This window comes from Echiichthys vipera (assembly GCF_963691815.1).
Source record: "Echiichthys vipera genome assembly, chromosome: 2".
NCBI classification, from domain to species: domain Eukaryota; kingdom Metazoa; phylum Chordata; class Actinopteri; order Perciformes; family Trachinidae; genus Echiichthys; species Echiichthys vipera.
This window is the reverse complement of record NC_139827.1, coordinates 15,301,261-15,321,425: the sequence shown is the minus strand read 5'-3', so window position 1 is coordinate 15,321,425 and position 20,165 is coordinate 15,301,261. Positions and strand designations below refer to the sequence as shown.

At 40.5% G+C, this 20,165-nt stretch overlaps 1 protein-coding gene across 1 annotated transcript in view; it reads right to left on the bottom strand.

Moving 5' to 3' along the window:
* The window catches only part of usp43a (ubiquitin specific peptidase 43a), a 99,937-nt gene that overhangs the window by 57,008 nt on the left and 22,764 nt on the right, over positions 1-20,165 (bottom strand). The window contains exon 3 of the mRNA XM_083937450.1: positions 7,745-7,848. Coding sequence (XP_083793576.1) covers positions 7,745-7,848 — 104 coding nt within the window. The remainder of the gene's footprint in view (positions 1-7,744; positions 7,849-20,165) is intronic.

Genomic DNA, 20,165 nt, shown 5'->3' with positions numbered 1-20,165 from the left:
CACACACACACACACACACACACACACACACACACACACACACACACACACACACACACACACACACACACACACACACACACACACACACATACATTTTCTTTATAACAACAAGTCAATATACATAACGCCAAACTGAACACCACAAGCACACTGATTCCATGCTCATCACGGTTTCCTTGAAGCCCAGAGTGACGGCATCAAAGTCTTGACCAACAGTCCAGAAAAAAAAATGTTTATTTAACTATAATTTAAGGAACTGGAAAAAAAAACGTTGGGCTTTCCAAAATTAAGAATGCCGCGGCCCAATATGAAATCCGAAAATCTTTTGTGGCCCACTCAAACCTTTAATTACAACTCTTACGACTAACATGAAGTATTTCCATATACATTGTTATTTTTAATACAGTTGTATGCAGTGCAAATTAATAGCAGATCCAAATACATGTAACAATTTGTCAAGCAACAAATGTACCCCAATGATGAGATAATATACATTCTGGATTAAAAACACATCAGATAAATTTAAAATAACACAACATAACTGAATTACCAAGTGGAAACTTTTTTTAATTATTGTTGCACCAGGGGGGCACAGCCCAGACTTTGGTAATCACTGGACTAATGGATTATTCATCTCAGTTCTGAGAAAGAAAATCTCTGTGAATTTTACAAAATTCTGAGTCAAATTTAATGTAACTGTGTTGGTTGTGTGGAACTTTTTAAATTATGCAGTCCAATTATCAGAGGTAATTTGAGGCTCCAGTGGTTCAGATAGTAATTGCTGGACACTGCTGTTTAACTCAAGTGAGGTGGCAAATGGATTGTGTAGATAACTTTTGTTTTTGCAAAACAAAAAAAGGGAAAAAGATCACAGAATTACTTCCATTTCAAAATGCCCTACACTAACTGGCTAGCACCCACTTCAAAGTGGTACTAGAGGGGGCTGGGTGGTATCAGCGGGAGGGAGGGAGAGTGGTACGTGAGGCTGGGTTTGGAGAAAGCACTGTGGGTGGTGAAAGCATTAAAATCAAAGTAAAGGAGGTCAACGTCGGGCCGTATTTTCAGCAGCCACTAAGCTGTGCGGCGTGGAATGACCAGGCAGATGCCTTAGAGAGGTCAACACAAGCAAATCTCAGCCTAACTGAAAAGTGGAGCCCCGTGGACCATCTTTGAAGATGAGAGAAAGTTTGAACTCTTTTATGAAGCATTGAGTCTTCAAAGGATCTGACATTAAAACATATGATGGGCGGAGAAAACATCTCACAGACAAAAATCAGTTTGCTTTGTTGCATAAGTGGCTCTTAAAGAGTTTGCTTTGTGAAACATTAATTACCTCCACCAAGGAGGTTAGGATTACAGAAAAACAACTACAGCAGTCCTTTCGTTTACATTGCAAGATAGGGCATAGCCTTGGCGGAGATCTGCGCTCTTTGAGTGCCCATCTAGTCATTTATGGCTCTCGGCTCAACTTTTCAGGGACAAGAGAAAAGCAATGAAAATTGTTTGCTTGCAAGGTTTTTTCAGTTTACTTTGTTTCTATAACACTATAACCCAGAGATCACAGAAACTGGAGTTTGTTTCTGACACGATTTATTCTACAAACTGAATAATGTACAAAATGCTCTCACATCAAATCTGCATCCAAATAAAAGCCACTTTGATAAGAAAAACGTAACCATCCTCAACTATCTTGTTTGTCAAGACGGATATAGAGGCCGGGGTTTTCCGCACATCTCCCAGGCCATTAAAAATAGATGCCACAAACTGAGAGCGACAGACAGGGGGAGGGAGGGGTGGGGGTACTTTGACAAAGACTCATTTAAACACTGCGGCACAACGGAGTGACTTGAGCTCAGACTCCACATCAGCAGCCCAATCCACAAGACAGCCCCGGCTTTAATCGCAAACATTTATTCAGATCAGACAACTGCAATGAATGCCTCTGAGGAGCATCTCTGTGAGATATAAAAAGAATCAGGAAGGAGGAAGAGGGAAGAAAGAGAGATCAACCAAGTGACAGAGACAGAGGAGGAAGGGGAGGCCAGAAAGAGAGAGAGAGACAGAGACAGAAAGACGAAAGCCAGAAACACAAATATATATATAAAAAATATAAAAATAAGACAATGCTTAAGTGAAAGGGAGTGATCGCTCTTTTGCTAGTGTGCATTTAGAGCCAAAGTGACTGCATTTCCCCGGCGATTACAAAAAGTAAAAGAGGAGAAGAGTGAAGGAGAGCAGATGAAGGAATAAGTCTCCCTTCTCAGCAGACGGAAACCAGCTTAGACTGAGAGAGTTGTGGTGAGAATACAATTGGATGTAAAGCATATTTACACTGAAGAAGGTCTGATGGAACCCAGAGTAGAAAACAAAAACCATCCAGGCATCTTTGTCAATTATTAATTAAATGAGAGTCACCTAGGAGAATACTGCCTCAGAGTCTGGAAACAAATCAACACTCAGTGGTTAAAGCATAACTTGTGAATGTGTTGGGTTGTGTAGCAGAGCAGCCAGTGTTTTATTAAGGTCCTGGAGTGAGAAAGAAATATAAAAGCTAAATAACACATTTCTGATTTGACTTTTTTTCCCCCTATGATATGAAGACGATAGCTGACTGAAGCTGTAAGAGAAGGAACACAAATTGTTTGGAGAGGAAATAACGACCGGGTGAGCTTGCTGACCTCTTCATTTATTCATGAAGTTATTAAGTAACAGTGCCTAATCCTTTATCTGTTATCCCAAGGCAGCTTATGATATAGGAAGATATACAATAAAATAACGTCTAAAGACATTTGTTCACCTTGATGCAGCTAGCTTTCTTAGGATTTACCATTAATATAGCGATTTACTTTAAAGTATCAGAACAAACTGTATTAAGCAGGAATGCGTAATTAAATGTATCACAGCTTGATAATGTACAACATAACATCAGCACAAATTAGCAGGGAGAGATATCAGTATGAGTTTAAACAGACCAATATGAAAAAGATACTTAGACTAACACACACACACACACACACACACACACACACACACACACACACACACACACACACACACACACACACACACACACACACACACACACACACACACACACACACACACAAACACACACACACACACACACACACACACACACTCTCTCTCTCTCTCTTCAGGGTAAAACTGCACGTCACAGTTCATTTACGTGAGGTGGAACCAATTCTCCAAAGAAGAGACTCCTCCAAACTGCTCCAGCCAGCCAGCATTGTTTGAATTGTGTGTGTGTGTGTGTGTGTGTGTGTGTGTGTGTGTGTGTGTGTGTGTGTGTGTGTGTGTGTGTGTGTGTGTGTGTGTGTGTGTGTGTGTGTGTGTTGGCAGACTAGCCAATCAATCTAGAAGTAGACTGACAGAAAACAAATTTGATAATCAATATCAATCAATCATTTCAAGCTATAATGCTACGACCATTTATATTCCTCAAATGTGAGAATTTGCTTCCTTTCTCGTTTTACATAGCAGTAAATAGAATATATTTTAATTTCAAACATTGTCCGGAGAAAATTAGCAATTTAAAGATGTCAACATTTTATAGACGATTAAATAATTAAAAAGCAATCATCAAATTAAAGTGGCAATAGATAACTTTTATGTTTTAACTTATCATTATGAAGTAAATGTTGATTGCACAATGTTAGGCTATAGACCTTTTTAATGGATTTCCATTGCTAGGCAACAGCCTTGGTCCTTGTTTACTTCCTAAGTAAACTAATGCCATTCACGCACTGCAACAGTAATCACATTTGAACACATTTAGAATGAAACTTTGAAAAGCTCTACAGAATTTTGACACCACCAGCATTTTGATAGGTTCCCTATAAGCCTCACATTCACTTTGCAATTGTTTATGCAAGCGGGTACAATCTCCCGCGACAATGACGACTTGCTTTACGGCACAAAGGAAGAGAAAAGCGTTTTAGCTGCACCTGTACTTATTAAGATAATACACACCTGATACTGCATCAGTGCTTACCAAAGATCAATTTGCTAAGAGGCAACTCAACAACATAGCTAACAGTAGCTAACATCAGGTAGCGTAAATGCAGGACAGTGGAACAGCGGGAGTAACAGAGGAAACTGTAATGTTATCCGACAAAAGAAAGATGTTTCTACTAAGCTAGATCATTATGTAACAAAATTGTTACAGTTGTTATTCTTATCCATATTTTTACGGATGTTTCTTGCTTTTGTCTGTAAACAAATGTGGTGTGTCCTGTGTTGTTGGTAACGTTTGTTCTGAGAAAAACAGAAAGTGTATCCGTTTGTCGCAGCGACACCAACAATACCCATATACAACGCTATACAAGACTGTATATGCATTCACACTGACGTATTTACGACTGTAATCGCTACTATAAATGTCATAACAGAAAATGAAAGTGCATGTTCTGTCTCTCATATCTGTGCTTTGAACCGTCTCATCCAGAGACATACACCCACACAACCACACTGACGAGGCAGGTACCCTGCAGTGAAACATCACCACTTCTGCTTCTTTTTTTCTCTTCCTATCTCTATATTTATACACATCTTACCCAAACCACCTCAGGTGGTAAACCTAGTAGTCCCAGAGTTTGAGGTTTGTGGTTACATGATCAGTTTATTAGCTGGGATGTTAAAAATGACTCCCCGGGAGAAAACAGCTGTAAAAATAAGCTGCTACTGCACTCAGGAAGCAGACTTCTACTTCAGGATGAGGTGTGAATCTAAGGAGTAAGGAGTGAGTGTGCGTGCATGTTTGTGTGTGTGTTGGTTCACTGTTTTTACATTGTGATTTTATTGTTGAATCCAATAAGACCATGATGGGGAATTTATCATGTTTTATAATGAAATAATGAATCCTATGGATGTGCAACATTTGGTGATACACTACACTATACCATACTAAACCATACAGTATATATAGAATTAGTCTATAAATTCCAGCAGTGGGCATTGACACACACCCTCTTAGGTCAACTTACCACTGAAGAGGTTTTTAAATTAATAAGCAGGTCACAATGGCTGCTGTTTGTCTAAAAAAAAAAGAGAATACAACTTTGGCTGTTTGGCTACATTTTGGCTTTGTTCCAAGAAGAAATGTGTTAACCAGTTTATGTGACAGTCGACTCCACTTCTCATCCTTCTCTTAAATTGTAAAACATTACATAAAACTGTAGCTATGATGGGAAAAGAGCTTACAAGTCAATTATGGAGCCTCTCCAGTGTCACTAACAGCCTCAGGAGTAAATATAGTGCTGTTACTATAACCAGCTGATCTGAGAATGTCTTGTAAACGCTGAGGTATGTGTGTATGTGTGTGTGTGTGTGTGTGTGTGTAGTGAGAGAGAGACAGAAAAAAAAAGATACAGAAGGAGATCTTCAACAGACATCTTCACTCCTGAGAACTGCTTGTCTCTTCTAATGCGTTGGTGAATAGATGTAGCATGAGCTGTTTTCAATTAGTCAGGCAGAGAGCATCATGGGAGACAACACTCCTCAGGGATACAGTCCAATTCTAAGCATTCAATCCATCATCTGCCGATGAGGGAATTGGATAATCCCACAAATGAATGGCTGGTTAACCTCGCAGCATGCTGGTCAATACTTTACAAGCAACGGAGGATGACGATTTTATTGTTTGGCTCCCACACTAATCTGCTGTGGGTCAACTGTGTGTGACGGACCAAACATGACAGGACTATTCTCCAGGCTTCTCAGAACTATGATCTCTTTCTACCCAGAGCAGTTTGACTAATTTCATGTACTTTATCCAGGGTGTACAGTCATTTATATTTGAAGTTACCGATATTGTTTATGCACAATTATTCATTCTTGTTTGAAAGTCATTTATATTTTGGTTTAGGCATGATCCATCCTTTATTAAATCTCCCCTCAATGCCCACACTGATAGTCCTTGTGCTGACTGTAAATAGGCGCACAAACTGTCTCTGCAAAAATCCATAAATTTTCTACAGAGTAGATTTTCTTGATGTCAGAATATAGTGAAAAATTACAAATTTCCCACAGCTCAAGGTCCATCCATCCATCCGTCCATCCATCCATCCAACCAACAAACCAACTAAAGAAAAGCATCAAATCTTCACATTTTAGATTTGGCATTTTTTCTTCAAAGAATGACCGAAATATGAATCGATTATTACATGAGTTACCGATTAATTTCCTGTTGACCAACTATACTGTCTGGCAAAGTGCAGTAACTACAAAAAAAAGTAAACAACTAAAAATGGCTTCAAAGTTTGCTTGCTGTGCCAAGAAATTAAAAGTTGGCACATATATGATATGTTATGGTTTACTGGCTTGCCATGATATAATATTTATCCAAATCAATCCTAACTTGCATACTTTCAGGCTAAAAACTGTGCATAACTCATTCTGATGAAATGTCTATTACTGCACTTTGCAGGGCACTTCCAACAGCCCACCCAACCTTCAGCTTGGATAGACCTCCCTCATTAACAGTCGACATGAAAGCCTTCCAATATATAGATCAGACATTAACGACGTGTGCATTAGTGACCTTGGCTGCCTGCCCAGTTGTTGTTTTCAGTATCCTGGACCCATTAGCACATGGGAAAGTCTGAGCCAAAAGTGAGCAAGCACTGAGATGAAGTTCATTAAAAAAGTTTGCAAGGACAGGGAATATTTTTTCCCATCACAAATGAGCAATTTCACACAATAATTTGTTTGAATTTTCCCCGTATTTACCATCTCATATCATGGTTACATTGTTCAGGAAAGTGCTGTTATAAGTTAATGTCCCAACAAGGTTTCTGAAAGGTCCAGAATCAACTATTAAGCCAAATAACCTCAGTTGCTCTGTGAATAAAGCAAGGGGAGCCAGAAGGCAGCACTAAAGATGAATCCTGAATTCCTCACAGGTCTGTCTGACCTACTTTCTCAAGATACTGATTCTTATTCACAGAGGAGAAGAAATGCTCTCACCTGTGCTGAATATTTATTCTCTTTAATGGTATGTATTGCACTCTATTTATTCAAACACAACCTCAGGACATTCAATTTAGTGCCTGGTGGGATCCAGCCTGCCTACTGCATAATTGATAAGGAACTTAGGATAGATTCCAAAATGTATTCTTGTCCTACTTCTGAAAAGCTTTGAGTTATATGCTTTTTGACAGAAAACTTTATACATTTCTTTGTCAAATTTATTAGATCGTGATAAACCCCTTGAGGTCACAGACAGATACTCACAAGAAAGAAAGAAACTCACCAGGAAGTCAAGACCATTCAAGACCATTTTCTAACATTTGCAGGTGTGGAAGCACATGAGGAAAAAGGTTTATTAAACAAGCTTGGAGGAAAAAAAAAAACCGGAAAATTTGCGAAGTTAACCTACACCTGCCTGTGCGAAGGTAAAGTTTTCATTTGTTTAAAACATCATATAGAGAAAATCATATACCATAAGAAAAACATATCACACCATAGAGCAGCAGCTACTGAAAACAAATTTCATTTGTTGCATGTTTCTTGGAAACTTGTTCTCCCAAGGTATCCGGATCAAAACTCCAGAGCAGACTTGAACATATAGAGTATTCAGTTATGCCGTTTACGTCTTCAATTCCTAAATGTTACAGAGACTAAAAATAACTTGATTTGACATTTTCTCGAACTGGGAACAAACAGGGAATAATCACCCCTGTTCTGATTATCTGAGCATGCTTTTCATGCCAATGCTTCTCACCTGTACTGAGCCTGGAAGTGTTCCTGGACAAAACTGTGTCGATCTCGAGGCTGCTGTGTGCTGGCTGAACTGGGACTGGAAGGACCATCCAGTGAACCGGGACCCTGCAGACAAAGAGACAAATAATCACTTCAGTGGACGTGGTGTTTATTTTTCTTTTTTCATAATCATCATCATCATCATCATCATCATCATCATCATCATCATCCTCAGAATGATATTAAATAAGACACTTAGAAAACTAGTTTCTGAAATGCCGTCTAATAAATAGATTAAAGCTGCAGTAGGAAACTATTTCTGTTACAAATGAGTTATACTCAGTCTAAAGTACAAATTGAGGATGTATGCAAGAAGTGTATACCATCTGCATTTGCTCTCTTTGCCCGCATTAATATCAGATATGCAACTGGCACAAGATCCTTTTGTTGCACAGGATGAGATCAGGGAAAACTCTCTTTAACAGGAACCAGGAGCACTTGTGCTTCATTGCTTTAACTAGAATTGATTGCAGAAAGGAACAGAAGGGGATATAAAAGACTAACTCAACCTTTTGGACTTTGCCATTTGCCTGCAGTATTTAGAGACGATATACTGTACAAAACTGAAACCAAGAGCAATGACGTGGTTTTGAGAAATGAGTAAGAATCAGCACTTCTGCCTGAAATGTACTTCTTCAACAAACTATGACACAATCAAACAGAGACAGATATATAGATGTAGAAGGAAAAACAGACATTCAGACAATTAAATCAAATGTGGAGAAGATGTTAGAGCAGCGAGGGATTCATCTGTCTAGGAGAGAAGGAAAGTTTAAATGATTAAGAGTCAACACAGAATGGAGTTACAGAAATATTTAAGATGTCAACCGTCCTCTGTGTCACGCTGATGTCTGCTGAATAAACTCAGTGACTGTGATACCCTGCATGCTGTTTCGGACCCAGCAGGAGGGAAGACAGACTTCAGAGATAAATATAAGAATAAAAGAATGAAGGCGATGAATAAAAGATAGACAACTGTGATTCAAGGAACCAGAGCAACAGATTACTGGATCTCCATCTTGTATTGTAGATATTGAACTTGTTAGTGAACACAAGGTAGTACGCACACGCACACACAAGCAGTTTGGTTGAGGTCTCCTGCTACAGGGAGCGTATCTATGTTCCCAGACATCTATGTTCCTCAGCTCAATGTCTTCATAATGACACAATAAGGAGACCTTTCAAAGGGTTTTCAATTCTCAGAAATGTTTTTCCCTAAATCATGTGTTCAATGTATGTTTCCCTTGGTCAATAAGTTGAAATCACCCACCTTTTGTACCTCCTCAAGAGAGCATTCTTGACTTTAGACACTGAAATCTCTACAGTGGCTGAACCAGTTTGTTTTTTTACCATTCAAAACTGCATTTGAAACGTCCAATTCCCTTTATTCCTTTTTTTACTATTTGAACTTGCGATGATAACCCTTACTGATATCTTACAAAACTCAACACAAGACTAAACTAGGACCTTGTGGACATATTGATGACTCCCTGCTACATGTACTTTTGCCTTGGAGTCATACTGCCCATCATGGTTGAAGAAAGGAAAAAATAAGAGTGTTGGTCTGTTGTCTAATAGTATCGATAGACATCCTGTATCCTTTCGGCTGTCGTGATGTAACGCCCTATCAAAATACGATTTCCAGGTCCAAGTTGGTCCAAGCCACGCATTTCTGCAATACCGCAGAGCTGTGTTACTAGATCTGTGTTCCTAGATCTAGGTTTTAAAAAAAAAACATAATTGTCATTTTACCTCTTTCCTCTCGAAGAAAAAGGTGTCTCACTGAAAAAAGAGGCAATTGTAATTGTTCACATGTTCGGTCATTGTTTTCTGTTTTGTTTCATCGGAGGGTTTGGACCCAGAAGTCGTGTTTTGAAAGGGTGTTACATTAGACTTAAATGCCAGATTACCAATTTAATATATGACTTTAAGCTGGATGAGCAGTGGAGCGGAAATGTATAAAAATGTGAACAGAAACAATATTCTATTTTTTAGGAACAGGATTCAGGAGGCTTAACAGGCATCCTCTGCAGAGTTATGGGCTATTTGTCGTACATAATCACCACACCAGTGGCAATTACTCTAAGACAGCAAGGGAAGCTACAGTAAGCTTCCCCTAAAATGTCAACCCCCCCCAAAAAAAGGGGTGAAATACTGAATGTGCTGCTGTGTGAACATTTCATTGACTAAATACGCGCTAGAAAACCTTCGTCTTTTTTTCAGAATCAGCTTCCTATCAGAGGTAAACGGCGCAACTTCCTTCTCATTCATCCCCACAGCGTGACGATATACAGAGTCGAACGCTCAGCTTCTACTGACTTCAATGGTGAAGCGTAGAGTAGAGTCTGCGTGGGTTTTGTCCGGGTTCTCTGGCTTCCTCCCACAGACCAAAGACATGCATGTGTTAGGTTAATTGGTGACTCTAAATTGCATGTAGGTGTGAGTGTGAATGGTTGTCTGTCTCCGTTTGTCTCTATGTGCCCTGTGATAGACTGGCGCCCTGTCCAGGGTGTACCCCGCCTTACGCCCGATGTCAGCTGGGATCGGCTCCAGCCTCCCGCGACCCCGTTAGGGACATCGGTTGAAGATGGATGGATGGATGAATATCGCTATCTTTTGTTACATAGTGAAACCACAAGACAAGATTTCCAATTAGCGCTTCTGTGTCTGGCAACCAAGAGTCAACTCCACTGAGAGTTGTGGTGGTGTTTGTTTGGGCGAGTATTTCCAAACGCTCACATCTCAGCCGCCTGTTCAAGCAATAAGTGAAAAAAATGCAACTCGATGTGGTCTTATGCTGAATGTAAGATAAAAGCAGAATTAAGGCAACAAATAACAGCGATGTGTTAAAAAAAAAACAGAAGGTGGTGCCTCTATCTTAGCGCAGCATATCACTTGTAATGGACAGTTTAGAAGGCCTGTGTGAGCAACAGAGATTGGAAAAGGAATTCATCTGCACCTGGGGACCATATGGTGCAGCAGGGGCTATTTGAAGTTGACTTCCATTTCCTTTTTGTGCTGGTGAGCATCAGTCTCACTTAGGGTGCAGAGAGTTTGGTGCCAGAGTAAAAAAGCCAAAAGATATTTTGTATTTTGCATACATGAGATGCAGATTTTCTGAATATAGGATGTACCGCACATGATTTTGAGTTAGATTTTTAAAATCTCTCGCAATCACAATCACAATTCACCTCCATTGAACCATATTTTCACTGAATCAAGTGCTAGATTTATACTCTGCATGGATTGGTGAACATGGTAAACATGAAAAACAACAAATGCGCTATTTGAATAACAATGTGTATTGTTGTCATTCTTATATCACAAGCAGAGCCGTGACCGCCTCTCTTTATCTCAATTTCGCCCTCTTTTCTCCATCTCTTCTCTGGAGGACAATGGAGAACAATCCTCAGACCCTCAGAGACAGACTGGGTTACAAGCATCACCATGGAAACCCTGGCCTCATTCCCCCCAATCAACATATGGGAACAAGGAACTTTTTCATCAGTCACAGTGTGGCCTAAAAATAAAGAAAAAGGAATCACCAGAGCGATTCAAGTTCGTCTGAAACATTTGTCATAATGTCTCTTTGAAGCGCCATGTCCAGTGTGCATGAATGAGTACAATAAATACTTCAGGTGTAACAGACCAAATAATAATAATAATGTGATTAAGATTAAAAACATTTTTAAAAAGTGGAAAATAAAACTTTAGTTTATTCAAAGATCGATAGATAGATAGATAGATAGATAGATAGATAGATAGAGATAGAGATAGAGATAGAGAGAGAGAGAGAGAGAGAGAGATAGATAGAGAGAGAGAGAGAGAGAGAGAGAGAGAGAGAGAGAGAGAGAGAGAGAGAGAGAGAGAGAGAGAGAGAGAAAGAGAGAGCACTGAGTGTACTGTACTGTGCCTTCTTATTTAGCGACGAGGGAATAATACCTCCACAACGTTGTTCAAGCTCTGCTATCGTCTGCCAAAAATAGATGCGGGGGCTGGACGCAGCAATAACGAGTGAATACTAATATTCAGATGCTAAGCTGTTCAATTGTCAAACTGGATGTTATCCAAAAAAACTATGAATGCTAACAGATCTAGGCCACGTTCCTGTTGCTCGGGGACAAAATTACCGACGGCATCTACATGCCCACGGCAGTATAATGAATTTCTTTAGATTTACTTATACGGCCTGGTTTTCAGAGCTCACCATGCTCCAGCTGTAGCTATAGTGTCCATATTCTCTTAATGACTGTAGTGTCAAACTGTAGATGAGCTGCCTTTAGAAAAATTTAGTAGTAGAGCAACGAGTGGAGTTATAAAAAGTGACAATTACATCAGGCATCTGAGGAAAAGATGAGGGGGATTTATTCAAAGGCTCAAAAGAAAAGCTCTTTTTCTGCTTTTATTTGTAGCTAGGGATAGTTCTATTTTTCTCATGTCTTTGTGTTTAGAGTCAGTTTTATTTATTTCTTTGCCCACCAGGCCAGGTGCTGGTCGATTAAAGCACAAAGAACTGATCTAATATAGTGTATGACCCAAAAGTCTGGAGGTCATGTAGCAATGGGTTCTGGGATCCATACCTTTGAGAAGGAGAACTGCATTATTTGTGATGAGCAGTGATTGTAATTTTGGTAGACTGAGTCAGTTTCTATTATTACACCAGTGCTCTAAAATAAACTACTTTTCAGCATTGGCAGCAAAGCCATTCCCACTCTACAAGTTTTCAGAGTGTTTCAGATGTGTTAAAAAAGAGCTAAGGTCACATTGAAAAGAACATTGTGTCCTGCAACTGTTTTGTTCTCCCTTTCTGTTTACTTGATGAGAGGTCAAACGGGTACAAATCACCGCCATCAGCAGAGCTCGGCGTTATCGCATCACAGGAGCAGAGAGGACTCATGGGTATTGTGTATCAGTGAGAACGTTGTGCTTTCTGCACACACTAGAATGAAGGATTTCCAGGGCCTGTGCATACAAATAAACTTCAAGGATGTACAGCCACAGCCACTGTGTTGTCAAATTAGAGATAAGTCATGCTAGTGCTTCAGTCGGCTCTTCTATGTAATAACTGTGATGTAATAATGTAATAATATATGATATCAGTGAAACCTATTGGCTGATTTTCCTCACATATCAAACAAAGTGGCACTACAGTAACCATTTAAATGGAAAATGGAGTGTTGGAGTGTTTGTGTGTGTGTGTGTGTGTGCGTGTGTGTGTGTGTGTGTGTGTGTGTGTGTGTGTTTAGCCAGTACTATATGCAGACAGCTAGGCTAAAAACCAAGATCAGATTGCTTCACTGGATGTCTTGGGATCCTGCGCAGCTGCATCAAACCCATCTTCCCGCACCAGCAGCTTTCATATGCTGCTGTCTTCTCATCCTTCCTCCCTGTCTCTACTGCACCCCTGAAGGACATCACAACACGGAAGATTACGGCTAACTGCAAAACAACACGGGTGCTGATTATTGGCACCCAGCATCGCGGTGTGACAATGCAGTTGTCCCCCCTCACATCAGCAAGGAAATGCAGGATATTTGGTTGGCATATAATAAAAAGGGACTTCAGTGTGACCTTAGATCTTTTCTTCTGCTCCTCAGAAACCTCACCTCGGTTAGGGACTCAATTCTGTGATCAGTGAAACATTTCTCCAGTGCAGCCACTGTAACTCTTCTTGGCCCTGTGCCTCTGGCAAAGGCACTGCTTCTCTCCAGAGAATCTCCACACTCAAATCCCTACATGAAAACATACGTTGTTATCAAAGCCCTGCTGATTCCCTATGGCACGCATTCATGTGAGACGTTGCTCCTCTACAGCGTGCAGGGGAGTGAGTGGGAGTTTGGCTTGCTGTGTGCGGTTGTATATTTGAAGGTGTGTGTGTGTGCGTGTGTGTGTGTGTGTGTGTGGGGGGGGGGGGGGGGGGGGGTTGAAGGATCCCAGCTGACTATTACAGCCTCCTTTCTCTGTGACAAGGTAAACTACAAATATTTTACAACAGCCGTCCACATCCACGGCAGGTGAGTGTGTGAACTAAGGAGCGATACTTTGCCTGGAGTATCGTTTTAACATACCCTATTCTTTCACTTGTTTACCTTTTTCAGTCCTGTAGGCTTACATTTCAGCGGCAGCTACAGTGTGTTTTTTACAACTCTTGGTGCCAGCAAATTAATATTTTAACACTTAACACTAACCAAATTCACATTTTTAATGTCAGCTGGAAAGTAACAGTTCTGCTGTAAAAATGTGACTTTTAATAATGCTACTTACTAAGTCAGCGGGCTGAGCGACCAAAGCTGCTATTAGGGAGAAAAAACACCTCTCTTATTAAGACCAAAAAAATCTCTGAGAAAATAAATGGCGTCCGACTGAAGAAAGACACTGATTCAGTTATTGTCTCAAACCACATTTCTAATCAACTGGCTGGCTCAAGGGACTTAACACGTTCACCTTAGCTGCCAGCAATTGCTCTGAGCTCTCCCTACACACACTCACACGTATACAAAAGCATTCACGCACAGATGCATTATATATTCACTCATATGGGTCTACACACGCTGCTCCCTTTCTGCCTTTCGCTTTCTCACACATACAGGCATGCAGCTCCAACTGTGCATTCAGGCAGACTCATAATAGTCAGGATTTCTCACAAAAGGACTACCATTAAACGGTCTTTCGGCTCGTGGCCACAAAGCAAGGACGTTCACACGCTGAGGTGACAAAGCAAAACCATGAAAGCAGAGCATGACAAAAACTTGAATGGGTGGGAATGAATTTGAGATGCTGCCATGGTTCTTCTCCCAAACACGTTTTTACCACAGCTAGACAAAGCACTGTGATCCGGAAATGTCTAATTCAGCCAGAGCTACCAGACATGTAATCTCAGGTAGCCATACCCCCTTGGCTCAAATGATGAAGGTCTGGAGAAATTTCCAAGATAATAGCAGTGAAACAAAGTCCTGAGCAGAGCCAGAGCAGTGACCATGGTAGTTCTAAGACTCAAACATTTGTTGCCACATTTCTATGTCTGATCCATCTAGGTTTTCAAATAAGTGACAACACCTAAATGCACCTTATACCCATCTGTAGAAGTAAGTTTAAGATCAAACTTAATATCAGATCTAGAAGACCATGATACATTTTTTTCTAAGAATGTCCTCAAGTTTCCACGTGAATTTACAACAGAATATTGTTTTCTGCTCACCTTCATTAAATTTGATTGTCTTTGTGTGTGTGTGTGTGTGTGTGTGTGTGTGTGTGTGTGTGTGTGTGTGTGTGTGTGTGTGTGTGTGTGTGTGTGTGTGTGTGTGTGTGTGTTTGTGTGTTCTGTGCTGAAGTAGCCTTTAGGCAGCTGGTATCAGCTTGATGTTTTCGATCTCCTGCAGGAAGAGATGACATCTCCCACTGAGTGTGCAAATTAGTGCGAGCCAATGTTGACATACAGTAGCTGCTTCACGAGACACCCAGATGCACTCCTGTCTACTAGAGAGTGCCTGCCACCAGAGCATTTGAACGGCACTCATATAAGCACAGGCCAGCTTTTAATAAAAGTGAGCGTGTGTGCGCCTTAGCCCTGAGAGTTTGTCAACAATGTCTTGTGACTGACTGGAGATTTGTTAATTTCAGCTCATTTTTCTAATTAAATAGCTTCTCAAAGAAAATCAAGCTGTGCTAAAAGACCTTAATCTTCCCTTCTCATATAACAGTGTGCAGAGGTTGAATGGGGTCAACAAGATGATATAAAGGGCTAGAGAGAAGAAATATGATAAAAAGGGAAGGCCACAGAGTGTCAGCAGGGTGTCATCACAGTTTAGCTCGTGACTCGTGAAAAAAAATATGTGCAACCTACAGTATTAAGAATAAAAGTCTACAGTCATGCTAGTCACCCCATGAAGCTATTAAACTCTGTAATACTGATGGGGGGAAAATATATAGTTTGGCCTGGTGATGGCACCAGAGGACTCACATTGTCTGGTTCAGCTATAAAGTTAGCTCAGAATACAACTTCAGGCTCAAATGAACTTAGTCAGATTTGTCAGAAAGTCCAAATCATAATTACTACCGGAATGTTGAGTGTTTATGATCCCAAAACTAGTAAATAGAGGAATTTCAGAATTTCACTATGGCTTTAACAATGCGTAAGTTCAGCTGAGGCTGACAAAGTACAGCTTAGACTGATGAAGGTTTGGGTGAATCTGACCAAGCTGAGCGTGACAAAATAAGTCCTAAAATGACCATTGTAAAATAATAGAGTGCCTTATCATTTTACCCAAATAACAAAGTAACAAAATATGTGTGGTTGCAACTAACAATTTCCACGAAGGTAATATGCTAAAGAGACAGGCGCTTAAATGTAGCGTTTCAGACAAAGGGTGAATACAGGTATTTTCAGACAATCAGAATACACTGAATAAGTAAACATGTAAGTATGAAAATGAAAGTATGAACCTTAAAATGGGATATCTAATATTTAGTTTCAGATTAACATGTAAAAAACACAAATATATTCAATTGAGTTTGAGAAACAGAGAAAAGCTGTACATTCTCACATTTGAGAATCTGGACACTGTCAGAGTGACATAGGGACTGACTCAGAGAGATAGAGGAGGGGCACGCAGCGGTCCAGAGAAGGAGAGGAATGAAAGAACCGCTGTCCACGCAGTAAACCGGCTGACTCACCCCTATTCTTTCAGCAACGGACGGCTGCTGCTAATTCGGCCTATTCAAAGCTGGCTTACAGAAACAAGGCAGTCTGGGAGATAAAGGAGGAAAGCACAGGCATTTTAGCACCTTTCATGCTCTGCTCATCTGCTCTCTCCCCACCACCATAACCCCTTCTCCACTGTCACTTCCCCTGTCCAAAAGCTCTGCTTGGTGCATTAACTCTGACTCTAGCAGAGCCAAAAAAATTGTCCAACTCGGCATGTGCTTTCTTTTGACAAACCGACCCCCCATTATCCACTGATATTCATTTATTGTTGTGATGACTAAAAGTTAATAGCTTCACTCTTACTTTCTCTGATCTTTGGCCTATCCCTATCTGAAGAGCACTGCATGTTCCCACTCCATTTCATGCAGTGCCCGAGTGCAACCAGACCCGCCACTCTCTGGCTGTTACTATGGAGATGCCAGTCGGTCCAAAACAAAAGGCATAACAGAAAATAAGCAGCCTCAGACGAGACCCCGGCTGAGCTCTGACAGCAAAATCTGGCTTGGTAGCAGAGTCTAGCGAGCCACTTCTCATCTCTCTGTCATTTGCACACTAGAAATGCAAATATTGATTTAGAGAAATAAACATATTGACTGATGAGAACATGGATTCAATTGAATTCATTACTTCATTATAGGGGGAGAGAATTCATTAGTCGTTAAAGAGGATGGGTCTTGTGAGGATGTTTGCACGCACTTTCAGAGGAGTTTAGCTTCAGGCTGGCCAGTGCCAGAGCCTCTCGTCCTGAAAGAAAAGAAGCAGCGTTGTTGATCTTGTACTTGGCATTCTGGGGAAGACAAGGAATAATTGTATATCGAAGGACAAGCTGAGAACTTCAAACTGAAACGTGATCACTCATACGTAAGACTGGTTGATGTCCTCATAAACTCCCGCTCCACTGAAAATCCCAACAGTTCACTTCAGCGAAGGAATCGGGTCTGTCCTAGGTAGATTTTACAGACACATTTCAACAAAGGGCACTTAAATCTGAATGAGTCTTGTAGACGTATTGTTGTAACCTGTTTAGTAATCTCAAGCCTCATTCGACTGCCAATCTCATAGTCGTATAGTCAGAAAATGCGCAAAATGTGGTTATGAAACATCGGATTATTCCATTCTGGCTCTGGGGGTGCTGAATGACTGATTTTACATATAGGTGCTTGGTTTCTCCCAATAAACCATGATAAATAGCCTATTTGGGTGTAAATATAAGCCTTTTAATAAATACTGTTGCTAAAGATGTGAAAATATCTTATGTGCTTTTAATCTATCTACTTAGTGTGCAGGAATAACCTCCCTCCTCCTCTTATACTAAGTTGTACTATCTAGGATCAGGCACTGTCAGAGCGCATCTTGGCTGGGCATTAAATCTATTTGGGCACCAGAAATACAACACTCTGCTACTGTTTAATCTTCAGCATCATTTCATTTGAATATTTGCCCATTAGTTCTTTTTCATTATAGACGTTCGATCTGAAACAGTCTTACACAGCGCTGTAAAAGCGAAACTACAATTCTAAATATACCGTCAGCTATTGTCAAACAAAGATACAAACAAAACACATTTATGCATATAACATATTTATTTTATAACAACAAATACTTTTAATAAGATGCCCCTATCAGAAATCAGAAATCACATCTCTCAGTAACCCTCTGCCTGACACGTGTGACAGTGCAGTGCTGGACTCAAAGGCACCCACTGCTGTCTGCGCTATGTCCATGGCTTGCCCCCCCGGATCAGAGGGTTTTTCATGAGCAAAAGAAAAAAACTGATTTGACGATCAGTCAACTATAGGCAAGATGTGACGAATCAGTTGACATTGACCATGAAAACTTTTAGTCGGGGCGCGCGGCCTCTTGTCTGACAGCTAGCCGCTGGCCATCACTTAGCCTCGGAGGTATACGTCAGCTAGATGGACGTCTCTCCCTCCCCACAACGTCACATCAATGGCCCTTTTTGGTAAGAGGAAATAAGGCGGAGTCAAAGTCTGACAAGATGGCGGCTCCCATAGGTGAGTACAATTGGATCAAGATGAGAGAACAGACCTTGGTGTAGAGGCTACGCATTTTTTTTTTCAGGCTCCTCTGCACCGAGTGGTTGTTTTCTTCGGGCGTGGTGGAAACTAGCACATGTCATTAGGAGCATACAGATAGGGCTTTGAGAGCAGACAGGAACAGAAAATGGAGGTAGAGATACAGTTCTTGTTTTCACAGAGCCAAAAAATGTGCTTTCTTTTGACAAACCGATCCCCCTCATTCACTGATATGTATTATCCTCTCTTGTGCTGTCAGGATATAGTGACCGTTTCAGTAAATATGAAAAAAATAAACATTATTCATAAAAAGTTACCAACTTCAGCTTTATAAGGATAAGGCTGGCAATACAGTATTCTATATTTTTCTCTTTGTCAACAAATCCAATTTAGGAGCTTAAACTAACTATGAATTGATTGAGTATTGTCTGTGTATCTACAGCCTGATATAGTTCATTCATCTGTTCCACAGAGGTCCATTGTGGTCCAAAAACTATTCATCTGTGTTTGATTGAAAAAAAAGTCATTGTGATGTTATTTTTTCCCCCGGGGCCTCAGACTCTGAGCATTTACTTTCACCTCTTTTAATACAGTCCTAAAAATAAAAGATATACAATTATGGAATATGACGGTCATTTAATTAAACATTTATGCACTTCTTGAATTCCTCTTTTATGCTTCAGAATGTGAAACCTAAATCCTGCAGCATTTATAGTCTAACTTCCATTAACTTCCGTAGTCCTCATTTCACCCTAATCTTCATTAGCGAACCTCTCCACTAAGGCCCCTCCACTATTCCTCCATGTTCCTCTCAGTCTGACTTTCATTTTCATTCTCTCTCTTGCTTGGCAATGAAGTTTATCTTTCAGATGTTCTTCAACTATATAAAGGAGGACATCCTTTGAAACATTAATGTATTTAATTAAATGTTTCCAAAGAAATGTCCTGAATTTTATATTCACATAGCACGATCCATTAAAAGCCTTTTACAGTGACTGTCCACCTGCTTGTTGGTTTCAGTGTCTGTGACGCCCACTTTGAGTTACTGGACTCTCTGTGTGTGTGTGTGTGTGTGTGTGTGTGTGTGTGTGTGTGTGTGTGTGTGTGTGTGTGTGTGTGTGTGTGTGTGTGTGTGTGTGTGTGTGTGTGTGTGTGTGTGTGGAGCTGGAAGAAGTATGAAGAAACAGAAGATAAAATACCCCGCTGACCTAAAATGGTAAGATAAGATGGAATAAAGAGCAAGCAAGCGAAGGCAACTCTGTCTGCTCTTGTCAAACATGCAAGAAAGGTTTTTAAAAGCTCATCCCAAAAACCATCCACTGTCACCCAACCACACACACACACACACACAGAAAGGACACCAGTAGGACGTGATGGACGTGCAGAGGACAGGAGATTGTCAGTAGGATGCACCCACTGCCATCTCCTGAGCATGAATCAATCGCGCCGCCAATGTCGCTACCACTTATGAATCGATCTTTCTCTCTCTCTCTCTATCTCTGTTTTGCCCCCTGAGAGGATATTTAATATTTCATAACCTCCCGCAGCATGGCATTTCAGCCAGGTTTGAGGGTGGGGGGTGGTCGCCTCTTTAGATCTCTAGTCTGGTTTTTGCTTGACTCTGTGTTACTTAGTTCTCTGCA